The 15,662-nt window shown below is 47.4% G+C and overlaps 1 protein-coding gene across 9 annotated transcripts in view; it reads right to left on the reverse strand.

Moving 5' to 3' along the window:
* PITPNC1 (phosphatidylinositol transfer protein cytoplasmic 1) overlaps positions 1 to 15,662 on the reverse strand; it is a 268,872-nt gene that overhangs the window by 131,672 nt on the left and 121,538 nt on the right. For 6 of the 9 annotated variants that reach the window (XM_049636382.1, XM_049636381.1, XM_049636384.1 and 3 more), the window contains one exon: positions 873 to 1,021. In XM_049636382.1, the coding sequence (XP_049492339.1) occupies positions 873 to 1,021 (149 nt within the window). Of the gene's footprint in view, positions 1 to 872; positions 1,022 to 2,222; positions 4,618 to 13,251; positions 13,410 to 15,662 lie in introns of those variants that run through there. The other 3 variants (XM_049636385.1, XM_049636378.1, XM_049636383.1) reach the window with 3 other exon arrangements.

A 15,662-nucleotide genomic window follows, 5' to 3' on the forward strand; every position in this document is an offset into this window, starting at 1 on the left:
TATTCACGAGTATCAGTGAATAAACTGGGGCGCTGTCCAGTTATTACGTTGGAAATGCTTTCTGAATAATCACATCGGGGCCAACAGGAGGAGCCGTAGGTGGGGGTAAAGAGTATGCACAGAAATGGTAGCAAAGACCAAACCAGTCATCCACTGGTTCACTGGAGCAGACAGTTAATTCCAATAAAATATATTTCCAGTGAGTATACAAATGTCCTGACCTGGAAGAGAAAAAAATGGAAGAAAACGGGCTGGAAATGGGTACTGGGTGGGGAGAAGATCAGACGAGCCCCGATAATCAACTATGCCATTAATGGTAAGAAAACAGCAAGAGATTAAAGAATACGCTTTGCAAAGCAGAAACGGCTGTCCCGATGAGGGCTGGGTTATGATCCTTGCTTATTTACCCTTCCAAAGAAGCAACGACAAGCGTTCATTGTCAGTTCCCTTTGTGAACACCCGCGTGGTCACCTGGCAGGAACGAGAACGCTTACCAAGTCAAGACCCCAATGGCACACTGCGTCTTTGACACGTCTCTACAACCCTCAGGCAAAGCCGTCTCTTTCCCGCTGCTAACACCAAACCAGGGGTAGGAGACAAAGCTCTGTAATCCCTTAGACCAAATTTCATCTTAACATGTCATCCAGCGGGTGGGAAATGGAAGAGGAAAGCCCCTCCTCATGAAAATGCAGTTGGGGACTCTCTTGCCGAAGGCAGGGGACTCTGTTTTGGGGAAGCTACGAGACTGGTGGATGGAGCGGGCAAAGGTAGTGACTTTTCAGGTCACCTTTTTATCCCACACGCCGCCCCCAGCTCGGCCGTGGGGTGGCGTGGGAGAGCCTGCAGGTGGATGGCCGGCTGCCGTGACTTACCTGTTGAGATACACCCGCTTCTCGGTGAACTGCCCGTTGCCGTGGTGAGGATCCTCAAAGGGCTCATTCTGGACGACCTCCACCCCTTCTCCTCGGTCGCTCTGTTCGTGGCTGTGCTTGCTGATCATGTACAGCTGTCCGATTTTGTACTACAAAACACACAGTGAGAGAAAGGTCAGCCCCGCCGCTTGCCTTCGAAAACATCCCCCCCCCCCCCAACTTCCACGGCATGGCAAGCAACTATGGTCAACACTTTCTGCCAGAAAAGAAGGCAGACACATGGGCCTGGTGTTGTTTTTCCTCCGGAGTGGGGAGGAGAACCAGTTGAGAGTAGAGTGTAGATACGGCGTGTTCCTGTGAATGTTCTACATCACCCTGGTGATGCTTGCCGGGGTGGCTGGCAGACTAAGCAGCGGGGAGGGGGGTGGGGGGGAGGTACGGAGCACCAGCCCTACAGGGTTAAATGGTGCTAAAGTCCGATTTTGTTTGGCAACAAACAGGCCAGGACGTGTTATTTCTGTCCCTTCTCTGCCCAATTAACTGCATTGCTGGGCAGAAGTGGACTAGATGTCACCTATCTCTTCCGTCATCTGTCTCAAACTCTCCTGGAGTTCTCTGTCCCCTAGATCTGCAGTTCTCAAGAGTGGCTGGACATTAGAATCACCTCGAAGCTTTAGCAAACTCCAGATGACGGAGCCCCACCAAGAATGGAACCTGTATTCTACGGACTGATCCGCAAAGAGGCGAATCTACAGAGTCTTTAACTCTTTCTTATCCAATTGCACCCACAGTGTGGAGCCTTCCAGCCTGAGGTTCCCAGAAGCCACGTGTACTTACAGGAAAATGATAATAAGGAGCAACATACAATGGGAACATTCTCTGCCCTGTCTGCATTTTTCAACTGTTCCACTCTCCTTCCTGCCTCTCTGAAAACCCCAGGGCCAACAGGCATTTCTTCCCCCTGTGTACTTTCCACATGGCAAAACTAATTTGATGGAGAAGAGAGAGAGAGAGAGAGAGAGAGAGAGGAGGGGGTCAAATGCCTTTTGCAAAAAGGATGTCTGCTCAGAGCCAGGAGACAGGATGCTGTGGTCCTTTGGGCAGATTTGGTGTGAAAACAACACACACTGTGTCACTATCATCAAGGCCCCTGGGATGGGGAAAAGGGGCTTGGGTCTGTAGCAAATAATGGTGGGTTGTTCTGGGTTGTTCCCCAAAGAGCCCAGGCCGGCAGGGCTGTAGGTCTCCTATCTGTGTGCCTAAGAGAGAGAAACAGATTTTAAATTAAGGGGGCAGATGAATCGGACAAATCAACAGTGCGGTCAATTCTAAGGCTGAGAAGACACACACCTCCGAAGGTCCCTCTTTCGCTGTGAGGCAGGTGCAGGGAGGGGAGTGTGAAGACGAGCTGAAAGCCTCTGGTCTGAGACCAGCCCTGGGGGCCAGGCCAGTAACCATGACAATGGGAACGGCAGGCTGGGTCTCCTCAAAGGGCAGTGCCACGATTCTGTGCCATACGCCTCCCCAGGATGATCCGCACTTAAAATGCTTTTCACATGAGCGTGTATGTGCGTACATGCGTGCACGTGCTGTGCACACCCGGGGGGGAAGAGGGGGTGCTGAGGAGAAACACAGGAAGGGGAGAGAGAAACATCAAAGATAAAATCAATCTTTGAGTTTATTTTCAATCAGAAGTTTGACCTGGCTTCCCCTTAGTAACTCTGGCTCTTACTTTTGCTCATAAAGACTAACTACGGCTCTTTAAAGAAGGAAGACGGTAAAGGGGCGCCTGGGTGGCTCAGTCGGGTAAGCGTCCAACTTGGGCTCGCGGTTGGTGGGTTCGAGCCGCATGCCAGGTTCTGCGCTGGCCGTGCGGAGCCTGCCTGGGATTCTCTCGCTTTCTCTCGGTCCCTCCCCAGCTTGTGCTCTCTCTCTCACACAATAAATAAATAAACTTTTTAAAGTAAAAACAAAAACCAAAGGCCACCAAGGGCTTTAGTTGGGGGTGGGGGAGGGGTCTGGCAGAAGGCGCATGTCTTCAGGAGCTCCAGCCCACTCACATGTGAAGAATGCATGGCATTAAGGACAATGCCTGACACAGAAGAGCCGTCCCTGGTTCAAGCGCTTCTGCTCTGTGGAGACGGGAACGGGCCGAGGCGGCCGGCAGCTGATTCACCAGTGGCCAGAGAAGGGCCCGTCTGCTCAGCCTCATTGATCATTCCAGCGGCTCCGGAACGAGCCACTGCGGGGCAGACACCAGCCTTAGCTCACTAAGATAACGTCAGTCTGGGGGCGACCGACAGACGCTGGATGCAGTAGGTGACATTACTGGGGGTGGCGGGACACTCAAGGCCAGACGCGGAGATGGCCAAGGGTTCGGCGGCTGTCGCTCCTTTCCCTCCCAAGCAAATCAGGCCTGCTCTGCTGGTTGTGACCGTCTGAGCTGGGCCATCCAGAAGCACAGGTTTTGCCGTTGTTTTTAAAGCCACAAATTAACTCGCAGACACATGCACCGAGCAGTTTCTCAGTGACGCGGTAGAGGGTAGGACAGATGGTCCCTGAACCATCGATCTCAAAGTCGGCAGACATGTTCCTCAAAATGTTGGATCCCAGGCCATTCCGGTGCTTTGACATCCAGACCCTTGGGGAAGAGGCAGTTGGGGACCGGGCTCGGATGCACACTGAATGCTGAGAGCCACTGGGGCAAATTCGGCGAAGGCATTCACAGCACTTATGGGGTACCTGATGGTACTGAAGCCAAAACGTTCCATCTTTAGGGGACCCGTCTTTTCTTTCCTCCTGAATACCATTTTTTTTGCAAGGCTCCATCCCTAGTTTAGTGAAAATACCACCTTCCTCATCACTGTCTCCAAACAAACTTTGTCAAATGAAGGCTGCAAAGCCAAAGATTCAGAAGGACTCTTAAGACTTTTGAAGCCAGTGAACTGATAACAGATCCGATCACTTCATGCTCACGATGACTTCCAAATTAGGAAACTGAGTCTCGAGAGAGGGGTGACTTTCTCCGGGGCCACGTGGCTTCTAGGTGGCAGAGCTGGGACGTGACCACAGGTCTACTGTTTCTTCTTTACCCACCTTCAGCCTCTGTTTCTCTGACAGGTGAATTGCTTTAACACACCTGGGCCTCACCATGATTTTGGAAGAAGTGATGGATGAGTTCCATCGCTTCTGAACTTTGCTATTTCAGAAGCCGAATAACCAAGGCCTGATACCATGTGAAAGACCCAGGTTGTTTAAACTGTGCTCACATACGGACTTGTGGAGGAAGTAAGCTCCAACTTCGTAAGATCTGTTGTTCTAACTCCAGAGTCTGGGTAATCATCATCACAGGCAATCACGATTCCAGACAGCTCTGTGCTGCAGGGCTGAGCCTCCGTGTGAGCCGTGATCGGAACAGCTACCCCAAATAAAGATCTCTATTGTCAAAAAAAAAAACAAAAAAATCATGGGGATTCAGATCCTTCTCACTTGCACACAGTGCCACAAGTTTGATAGAGCTGCACAGTTTAAGAAAAGGCACAAACGTGGGGCGCCTGGGTGGCTCGGTCGGTTGAGCGTCCGACTTCGGCTCAGGTCACGATCTCACGGTCCGTGGGTTCGAGCCCCGCGTCGGGCTCTGTGCTGACAGCTCAGAGCCTGGAGCCTGTTTCAGATTCTGTGTCTCCCTCTCTCTCTGCCCCTCCCCTGTTCATGCTCTGTCTCTCTCTGTCTCAAAAATAAATAAATGTTAAAAAAAAATTAAAAAAAAAATAAAAAAGAAAAAAAAAAAAAGAAAAGGCACAAACGTGTCTGGGGAAGCCAAGGGTTTTTCTCAGTCTGTCCTATTGCAAACTCTCCGACTGGGCACAGTCAAGTGACTCAATATAGTTCGACCTCAAATCTTGACTTTAGAAAAGGTGACCCCGAGCCAGAACCTCTGGGTATATACTTTATTAACTGAGCACCACCAACACCTGAAATGTCCTCCTTGCCAGAATTACTGGACCCAAAGTTTTAGGCTCAGGAGAACCCCGAGCTATGATTTTTCACTACATTGCACCCCCACCCCCCGCCACCCCCCACCGCCAGTGCGGCACTTCAGAGATCTCTGCGAGGCCAGGCTCTCATATATCCCCACCCTAAAGCACCAACCAAGCGGCTGTCATTTTCCAACCAATCCCTGTCTCATCCCTTCCTGTCCCCTTTCTCTTCCTCCATTGGTCTCAATACCATTCCTAAATATCAAGATGGGAAAAGGGGGGCAACCCTTTGTAATACACATGACCCACTCTGAATGGAGTTATTCCCCCAAAGATATGACTCAGGACATCAAAACCCCAGCCCAGGAATCAGAATTTACACGTGCTTTTTGCCTTTACGATCAAAATCGATGAATGCCACATAACCACATAACCATGGGGAAACGTCTGGCCCTCTGACTTAACATGATACCATGTAGTTTTTCCAGCTGTGAAATGGGCGCAATTCCTGCCTGTCTCCGCTCTGGCAGTGTGGAAAGAGGAACGAGCAGGGGGTGATACAATTTGGCATTCTTGGGACTTTCCCACGGGATTCACATCACTGGAAATGCTCTGTCAAAACGCTTCCAGCTTTCTCCACTCTCAACACGTGGACCTCGAAGCAACTGCCTTATGATGTGCAAAGAGCCCGCCGAAAAGAGAGTCTGAGATGTTTTATCTTCAGGTGCCCTGCGAGCTTCACACCAAGTGGTGCCAAAATTGTAATTGCACACAGGAAGGGAGATACAATGAGTCTAGCTTTTCACCGCCTCGGAAAACTAGGGTCTAGAGCTGACTGTTTTCTGTAATCCATAGCACAGCTAAGGCACCGGGACAATGTTCTGGACCAGCGGTCGGCAAACCGTGTGGGCTGTTTCTTGTTTGTTAAATGAAGTTGTGGTTGTGGTTGTGGTTGTTGTTAAATACAGTTTTAATGTAACACGGCACTACTCGTTCATTCTGTGGCTTTCGCCGCACGGCAGTAGCATTGAGTACTTTCAACACAGACTGCATGGCCTGGCAAAGTTGAAAATATTTACTGTCTGACTCTAAAAAAAATAAATAAATAAAAATAAAAATAAAAATAAAAATAAAAATAAAAATAAATAAATAAATATAAAAAAATAGAAATTTAAAACTGACAGGGGCGCCTGGGTGGCTCAGTCAGTTAAGCATCTGACTTCGGCTCAGCTCACGATCTCACGGTCTGTGAGTTCGAGCCCCGCGTCAGGTTCTGTGCTGACAGCTCAGAGCCTGGAGCCTGTTTCAGATTCTGTGTCTCCCTCTCGCTCTCTGCCCCTCCCCTGCTCACGCTCTGTCTCTCAAAAATAAATAAGTGTTAAAAAAAAACCTCAAACTGACACTTGATTCAGCTATTAGAAAACTTTTACACAAGGTCGAAACACCTTGAGCATGGGAATCTACTTTTTCAACTGGAAATTTTTATGAAATTTAAATTCAGATCAGATGCCACCGATGAAAATTTAGCATCTGACTTGGGATTGCTGTAAGCGTAAATGCACACTGGATTTTGCGGACTTGGTAACAACAACAACACCAAATGTTTTTACCCCTAATTTCTATGTTGATTACATATTGAAATGATAGTGGCTTGGATATACTGGGTAACTGAAATCCATTCTCAAAATGAACTTCACCTGTTTCTTCTCACTTTCATGTGGCTACTAGAAAAATTTTAAACCACTTTCAATTGAAACCACTGCGGCTTGCATTTGTGGCTCACATATCTCCACATATCTCTGTTGGACGTGCTGGTCTAGACCCTGATCTAGATCAATGGGGTCTGAGGCTCAAGCCATTAGGCTGCACTGAGACTCGTTGAGGCTGGCTGGTCAGGAAAGCGTTTCCATGTGTTTCCAAGCTAACTAAGTGGAACACGGACAATTAGGGATACATTTGGAGAAGCTTCCCTTTTCTTCTTTTTTTTTTTTTTTTTTTTTTTGGTGTTTTTTTTTGATAGAGAGAGAGAGAGAGAACCAGAATCCAAAGCAGGCTCCAGAGCCAGACGTGGAGCGCGAGCTCATAAGCTGTGAGATCATGACCCGAGCTGAAGTCAGATGCCCAACCGACTGAGCCACCCAGGTGCCCCGAAGGTTCCCTTTTCTGAGAACTGGCGATTATCTGGACCTCTAGAGAGGTGATAATTGCTCACCGCGTGCTATGGTGGAAAGCACTGGGGTTTTAAAATCGAAACCCGGAGCTGAAGTCCTGATTTTGCCTTTGATTAGCTTTGTAACCTTGGGCAATTTACTTATCTGAGCCACAGTTTCTTATCATTAGAATGGGACTACCAAAATACCTCACGGGCCATGGTGAGAATCAAGTGAGAAGAAACTTACAAATTAAAATGCCTTGTAAAATGCAAAACTGTACCCAAACCGCCGTAGTTACTGCTCCTTCTGTTGGGCAATGCATCTGGCTGGGTCTTGAGATCTGTTTTGCCCATTTCCCTGTTATGCCACGGCTCTGTGAGGGACACGCATGAGAACAGGGCATTGCCACACGCCCGTACGACGCAAAAACCAAAGAAGATCGGACCCTTTGCCCAAGACGAGCTCTTCTTTCTGTAAAAATTTTCTTAGATGGTCGTCAGATTGAACACTTCCCAAATATAAAAAAGCCTGGGAACTTCCACTTACAAAGTAGTCAGCTTCACAGGGACAGAAAGTAGGATGGCAGTTGCAAGGGAGGATGGGAAGTCAGTGTGTAATGGGAAGACAGAACCGTCCTGGAGACAGACGGTGGTGATGGTCGCACAGCCCTGTGAGTGCACTCAATGCCACTGAACCATACCCTTAAAAAATGGTCAAGACGGGGGCGCCTGGGTGGCTCAGTCGGTTGAGCGTCCGACTTCATTCAGCTCAGGTCACGATCTCGCGGTATGTGAGTTCGAGCCCCACGTCGGGCTCTGTGCTGACTGCTCAGAGCCTGGAGCCTGTTTCAGATTCTGTGTCTCCCTCTCTCTCTGACCCTCCCCCGTTCGTGCTCTGTCTCTCTCTGTCTCAAAAATAAATAAACGTTAAAAAAAATTAAAAAAAAAAAAATGGTCAAGACGGTGAATTGTATGTGAGGTCTATTCCATGACAATCCTTTTCCTTTAAATGTCTTAATTTAGGTTCCAGTTAGTTCGCGTAGTGTAATATTAGCTCCAGGTATACAACAGAGTGATTCAACACTTCGTACGTCACCCGGTGCTCATCACAAGTACACCTCTTCATCCCCATCACCTATATACCCACCCCCCGCCCTTTTCCTCTTTAATGTTTATCTTTTTTTTTTTAATTCTTTTTTCTTAATGTTTTTATTTATTTTTGAGACAGAGAGAGACAGAGCATGAGCAGGGAAGGGGCAGAGAGAGAGGGAGATACAGAATCGGAAGCAGGCTCCAGGCTCTGAGCCATCAGCACAGAGCCCGATGCAGGGCTCCAACTCACAGACTGTGAGATCGTGACCTGAGCTGAAGTCAGACGCTCAACCGACTGAGCCACCCAGGCGCCCCTAATGTTTATCTTTTGAGAAAGAGAGTGAGCGCATGTGTGAGCGTGGGAAGGACAGCGTGAGGGAGACAGAGGATCCAAAGCAGGCTCAGCCCCATCAGCACAGAGCACGACACCCGGCTCGAATCCACGACCCAAGAGACCATGACCTGAGTGGAAATCAAGAGTTGCACACTGAACCGACTGAGCCACCCAGGTGCCCCCCTCATCCCAATTCTCAAAAAAGCCTGGGAACGTGTCATTCTTCAGTGAGTGTGGCTCCCACCTGCTTCCTACCTCACGGTGGCCATCTAACAGAGAGTCTGTCTTTTTCACTATGAAAAAAAAAATATTTAAGGACAGGGACTTTTACATTTGATGGATCTTTGGTTTGGACGCTAATTTGAGAGTGTTGGGCTGCGCCAACGGGAGAACTTTAGAAAAGGACTTCTCTCAGAGACAATGTTGCATGAATGCCCGATTCCTGCCCTGCTGGTTACTTGTCTGGCTTGTGATGGCCTAGAGTTAAATGTCTTTATCATTGTTATTTTTTAAATTTTTTTTTAACGTTTATTTATTTTTGAGACGGAGAGAGACACAGCATGAACGGGGGAGGGGCAGAGAGAGAGGGAAACACAGAATAGGAAGCAGGCTCCAGGCTCTGAGCCATCAGCCCAGAGCCCGACGCGGGGCTCGAACTCACGGACCGCGAGATCGTGACCTGAGCCGAAGTCGGACGCTCAACCGACTGAGCCACCCAGGCGCCCCTCATTGTTATTTTTTAATGTTTATTTATTTTTGAGAGAGAGAGAGACAGAGCATGAACAGGGGAGGGGCACAGACACACACACACACACACACACACACACACACACACACACACACACAGAATCTGAAGCTGGTTCCGGGCTCTAAGCTGTCGGCACAGAGCCTGACCTGGGGCTCCAACTCATGAACTGCGAGATGAAGTTGGCCGCTTAACCGACTGAGCCACCCAGGTGCCCTGAGTTAAAAGTCCTTGATATTGGCATTCTGGAGGGTTCACAGTAACGATGCTCCCAAGTAACACGGTTTGACTGTGACGACTTGCAAAGACCCTGACAGTCCAGAAAGAATGATTAAATACAAAATGCATGCTGATCCCCCCATCCCTAATATGCGTCCATGAAAACACCAGCTCCTTATTGAGAAAGGACCGTCTCGTTTCATGACCCTCCCCCTCCATCTGCTAGTCAGCCTGGGGCTCTGACTGAGAGCAACTCTACAGCAAGACCAATTCCAAATCCTTTCCTTTTGGAAAGGTAGTGCGTGCTTTTGCTACCAAGGGCTGAATCTGACTTGGGTTCCACAAGGACACGGCTGCCAACCCCTTAGTCTTTCTGACTCCGTGATTCAATGTCCAGATTTCTCCAAGCAGACAAGGAGGTTTCAAAAAAAAAAAACAAAAAACAAAGGTGTAAGGTTCTCCGGTGTTTCGTCAGATCTCCCTGCCAGGTCAATAAACCACGAAAACCAATATCCGATCCCACAAGGAAAATACAAACTTGCAGCTCATATTTTCAAGATATCAGTGCATCATCGCATATTTATCTTTTCTCCTGGATTTTTATAAGCAGCCCTCTGAGGTGTCTTGTTTACGGAATACCTGTGTCATTATGCCAGGGTGCAGGAATGAAAAAGCTGATAAAAAGATTTAAGAAGGAGCTGGGTGATGGACTTTAATTCAAAAAAAAAAAATCTTTTGTGACGAACTCATAGAAATAGCATCATACACCGATGCTTAACCCGTCCTAAGTTTTGGACCCAACTGAATAGAAATAGAGCAATTTAACGCCAAGGGACGGGCTCAGGATAGGCTTTATGCTGGTGCAAGCAGAAGTCTGCAACCCGTGGCTGCCACAAGACTGCAAATCATTTCCAGGACGCTCGGCGTAATCTACCTGACCCCGTAAGGGAAGGTAACTACATTCTTCACAGTGCAGGAAAAAGCAAGAGTGCACATTTGATCTGCCCCTTCCAACACTGGCTTGCCTTTAGGGTGGTATTCTAGCCCCAAGAATTCATCTGATGCCAATATTGAATAGCCAAACTGGTAAGGTGCAGCATCTATCGGCCACTTTATGAGCATCAGCTCGAGCAGGAGGGGTCATCCCCTCGTGTTTATAAATGAGAAGCTGGGGCACCTGGGTGGCTCAGTCGGTTAAGCATCCGACTCTTGGTTTCAGCTCTGGTCACGATCTCCTGGTTCGTGGGTTCAAGCCCCGCGTCGGGCTCTGTGCTGACAGCATGGAGCCTGCTTGGGATTCTGTCTCCCTCTCTTTCCCTGCCCCTCCTTGCTCTCTCTCTCGCTTTCTCAAAAATAAATAAACATTAAAAAATGTTAATATTATATATATGTATGTGTGTGTGTGTGTATATATATATATATATACACACATATACACACACACGTACATAGGTGTATATATATATATATATATATATATATATATATACACACACACACACACACACACACACACACACATACATATATATACCTGGGTGGTCCAGTCCATTAAGCGTCCAACTTCGGCTCAAGTCATGATCCCATGGTTCGTGAGTTCAAGCCCCACATCGGGCTCTGTGCTGACAGCTCACAGCTCGGAGCCTGGAGCCTGCTTCAGATTCTGTGTCTCCCTCTCTCTCTGGCCCTTCCCCTCTCAAGCTCTCTCTCTCTCTCTCTCTCTCAAAAATAAATAAACATTAAAAAAATTTTTAAATATATATATATGTGTGTGTGTGTGTGTGTATATGTATGAAGCTGAACGAATCAGTCATTATTGACTGCCATGAAGAACCAAAGATAGGACATGCTAGAACTCAACTCAAGGCCACAGGGGTAGCTGGCCTTCACGGCAGAATGCGAGATTTCTCCATACCGTGGTTGTGGGGACAAGCCTTGGTTCTGGAGAGCCTTGTCCATCCTGGCTTGTGCACTGAACAAGCACTCAGTGTGCGCCAGGCCCCGGAGGCACTGGAAACAGAGCTAGGAACAAGACAGACCTCATCTCTGGCGAAGAGGGGGGTTTCCACACAAGCTCCGGCGTGAAGACAGAAGGCTTTGAGCCGCAAGAAGCGGAAGCTCCCATCTCAGCTATCAGACCGTTTGCTGAGAAACCAACTGCAACTCAGATAAGTGGAGAGGTCTGGGGACAGGTCTGACCTCAGGAAAGCGATCAAGGCGCTTGTGTTTACTACTGAACATAAACCCACAGCCAGTCACAAGGCCCTAAAGGGGAAAGACTGAGACAGAACTGTCCTGGGAAATGAATCCTGCACCTTCTCCTTGCTTCCCCCTTGCCAGTGCTCCTCTCCTTAACTTTGGCCCCATAATCAAAGGGAGAGCGGTCCGTCTACTATGCAAGCAACGGGGTCTTTCCAGAATTAGGGTCTTTCCTGTTTGCGAAACCTATTGTGGCACCTATCCATCTTTTAGGAAAATGACCAGTAGCATCCAGGGAAGCTGTTGTACTGGCTAAAAGTTGAAATAGACTTACAGGAATGATAGCAATTAGTTTTAGTGTCTTTGAGACCCTCTGAGAACAGAAGCGCAATTGAATGCAAAGAAAAGCACTTGCTGCTTCATATACAATTGAACAATGGGAGTTCTTGCTGTGTTGAAAGAGTTATTCAAGCCACTTCATGCCTAGAATAACATTTGAAGGTCACCGAACTCCTTTGTTTGCTTAAGTGCTAGCTGCCTCTGCGAACTGTCTAGCAATGCGGGGAGAGTTACGACCAGGTTGTAACCGGGGATCTAAGTTTGGAAAGTTCCAATACCTTTCTTCACCTCGCTTTGGAAGAGAGGCCCCAGGCTGCACACTCACGGTACCTGTAGCCCAGAGGCAGCCGGCATTTGTAGGGTACTTGGCTGGCTGCAGGGAAGGCACTATTCGTTAATGGCAATGGCAGCCTGAGGGTGTTTTGTCCTTGCTTAAAAGAAGCAGATAACTGATAGAGAAAGGCAAATGGCAGTCAAATCCTGCTCTCCTGAGACACTGAATGAAATAGGCAAGACAGGAAATCGGGTACAATTTCAGAAATTACTACGTTAAGAAATCTATCTTCTGAGCTCCTCTTGCATTCTGGACTTATGACCTGGGGAGGTAGTTTATCAACCGGCACCTTTGAGGCCAACCGGTGGCCCTTCTGACTCTCTCTATCCTTGTTCCGGCAACCCCCCCCCCCCCCAACAAGTCCCCAAGGCAACGCCAGGATGAAAGAGAATGTATCAAGTTTCAAACGGTTGACAGCAAAGAGAATGTGACAAACAAAATGAGGAGCAGGAAGTGTTGGTCTTCATAGGATCCTTACCCCCCCCCCCTTTTTTTTACTGTGGTAAAATATACATTACCAAAATCGACCGTTTTCACTATTTAAAAAAATTTTTTTTTGACATTTATTCATTTTTGAGAAATGGAGCACAAGTGGGGGAGGGGCAGAGAGAGAGGGAGACACGGAATCAATCCAAAGCAGGCTCCAGGCTCCGAACTGTCAGCACAGAGCCCGACGCGGGACTCGAACTCACAAACCGCGAGATCATGACCTGAGCCGAAGTTGGACGCTGAGCCGACTGATCCACCCAGGCGCCCCATCGTTTTAACTATTTTTAAATGTACAATTCAGTGCTGTTAAGTACATTCACGATGTTGTTCGACCACGACCACCACCACCACCCATTCCCAGACTTTTTCATCATCTCAAGAAGGAACTCCATACTCATCGGACAACAACTTCCAATCCCTCCCAACTCCTCCCCCCACCCCCATGACCTCTAATCTCCTGTCTGTCTCTATGTATGGACTTGGCTATTCTAGGTACCTCGTATGAGTGGAATCACACAACATGTGTGTGTCCTTTTGTGTCTGGCTTCTTTCACTTGGGCATAATGTCTTCAAGGTTCATCCATGTTTTAGCGAGTGCCAGAATTTCATTGCTTTTTTTTTTTTTCAATTTTTTTTTTTTTCAATTTTTTTTTTCTTTGGGACAGAGAGAGACAGAGCATGAACGGGGGAGGGGCAGAGAGAGAGGGAGACACAGAATCGGAAACAGGCTCCAGGCTCCGAGCCATCAGCCCAGAGCCTGACGCGGGGCTCGAACTCACGGACCGCGAGAATTTCATTGCTTTTTAAGGCTGACTAATAGTCCCTGGCATGGATAGACCACATTTTGTTTATCCATACATCTGCTGATGGATATTTGGGTTGTTTCCACCCTTTGGCTATTATTGTGAGTAACGCTGTTACAAACATTGGTGTACAAGTAACTGTTTGAGTCCTGAGAACTGACTTATAACACGTGTGTATGGTTTATATTCAAAGGTTTGGGGTGAAAAAGCCATTCGTGGTAATTTTAATTTTTCTTTTTTTTTTTTTTCTTGCAAATTAAGTAAGTCACTTCTTATTCTATTTCAGGTGACAGCTACTCTTGAAAAAGTAACCCTGGAAATGACTTGAAACTCGGCAATAGATTATACAGATCTTCTCATACCTTTTTTTTCTTTTTTTTTTTTTTTGAGTACACAATTCAGTGGTTTTTAGTACATTCACAGGGCTGTACAACTATCACCGCTATCTAGTTCCGGAACATTTTCAGTCACACCCCACCCTTCCCTCCGCCCAGCTCCTATCAACCACCAACATATGTTCTGTCTCTAGGGATATGCCTACTCTGGATATTTTATACCGATGGTATCATTCAACATGTGGCCTTTTGTGACTACTTCTTTAATTTAGAATATTTTTTTAATGTTTATTTATTTTTGAGAGAGAGACAGAGACGGAGAGTGAAAGCAGCGGAGGGACAAAGAGAGACAGGGACAGTTTCTGAAACGGGCTCCGCTGCGGAGAGCAGAGAGCCTGATGTGGGGCTTGAACTCACGAACTGCGAGACCATGACCCGAGCCAAAGTCAGAAGCTCAAACGACTAAGCCCCCCCAGGGGCCCCTAGAATCGTGTTTTTAAGATTCATCCATGTCATAGTATATATCAGTATTTCCTTCCTTCCTTTTTTTTTTTTTTTTTTTTTAAAACCAAATAATGTTCCATTGCATGGAAACACCACATTTTGTTCATTCATTCCTCAGCTGATAGACATCTGGGTTGTTTCTACTTTTGGGTTAGTATAAATAATGCTGCTATAAACATAATGTGTACCAGCCTCAGTGTGGACATAGGCCACACGTCTTCAGTTCTCTTGGGTAGACACCTAGGGGTGGGAAGGCTGGGCCACATGGCAACTCTGTGTTTAACCTGTTGAGGAACCGTCAAACTGTTCTCTGTAGCAGCCGCCCCATTTTACATCCCTGCCGATAACGTGTCATCCTTACTTTTTGGGTGACAGGTGTTAAGTTACTTGTAGAAACAAGAAAAGTCAAACAAGTGACTTCGAAAGCCAAGAGTAAGCTACGGAAGGGTAAGGTTTTCTTTGCTTCCGTCACCGTTATTTTACACGTGGGCACATCCAATGGACAAATACCATGGGCAACTATCCAGCCACATGGCCTCTTTTCATTACCAACGGAGAGCTAAACTGGACACAACAGACTATTAGAAGCTGCAGTAGCACATCCAAATCTACTGATTATGTGGCACAGACGGAAAGTGGAGAAGGAGTTAGGAATGGAGCAGAGCAGCGGGGTCTGCGGTTACCCAGGAGGCGTCTCATGGGAAAAAAGGCTTCACCTGTGCCTAGATGACACCAGCTTGGCAACAAGAGGGGGGGAGGTCACAGCCTACAAGCAAATCCTACACACTTCCTTGCCCACAGCAAAACGTCACTTCTTCCCAGGAGCCCTGACGATGCACAACAGAATAATAATAATAAAAATAAAAAGTAACAATAATAAAATAAAATAATAAAAATATAAAATAATAACAAAAATAAAAGCCACCACCCTGTTCTAACTTCTCTAGGTCAGCAGGGTTCTAAACTGTGTATACGTCTTCAATCCTTAACAACCCTTTGAGGTAGGTTAAGTGTTTTGTGTTTTGTTTTGTTTTGAAGATTTTTATGTTTAAGTAATCCCTACACCCAGGTGCCGGGGTGGCTCAGTCAGGTAAGCGTCCGACTCTTGCTTTCGGCTCAGGTCATGATCTCACAGTTTGTGAGTTCGAGCCCCGCATCGGGCTCTGTGCTACAAGTGTGGAGCCTGCTTGGGATTTCTCTCTCCCGCTTTCTCTGCCCCGCCTTGGCTTGCTCCCCCCCCCCCCCCGCCTCTCTCTCTCTCTCTC

This window comes from Panthera uncia, chromosome E1, assembly GCF_023721935.1.
Source record: "Panthera uncia isolate 11264 chromosome E1, Puncia_PCG_1.0, whole genome shotgun sequence".
In the NCBI taxonomy this organism is placed as follows: Eukaryota; Metazoa; Chordata; class Mammalia; order Carnivora; family Felidae; genus Panthera; species Panthera uncia.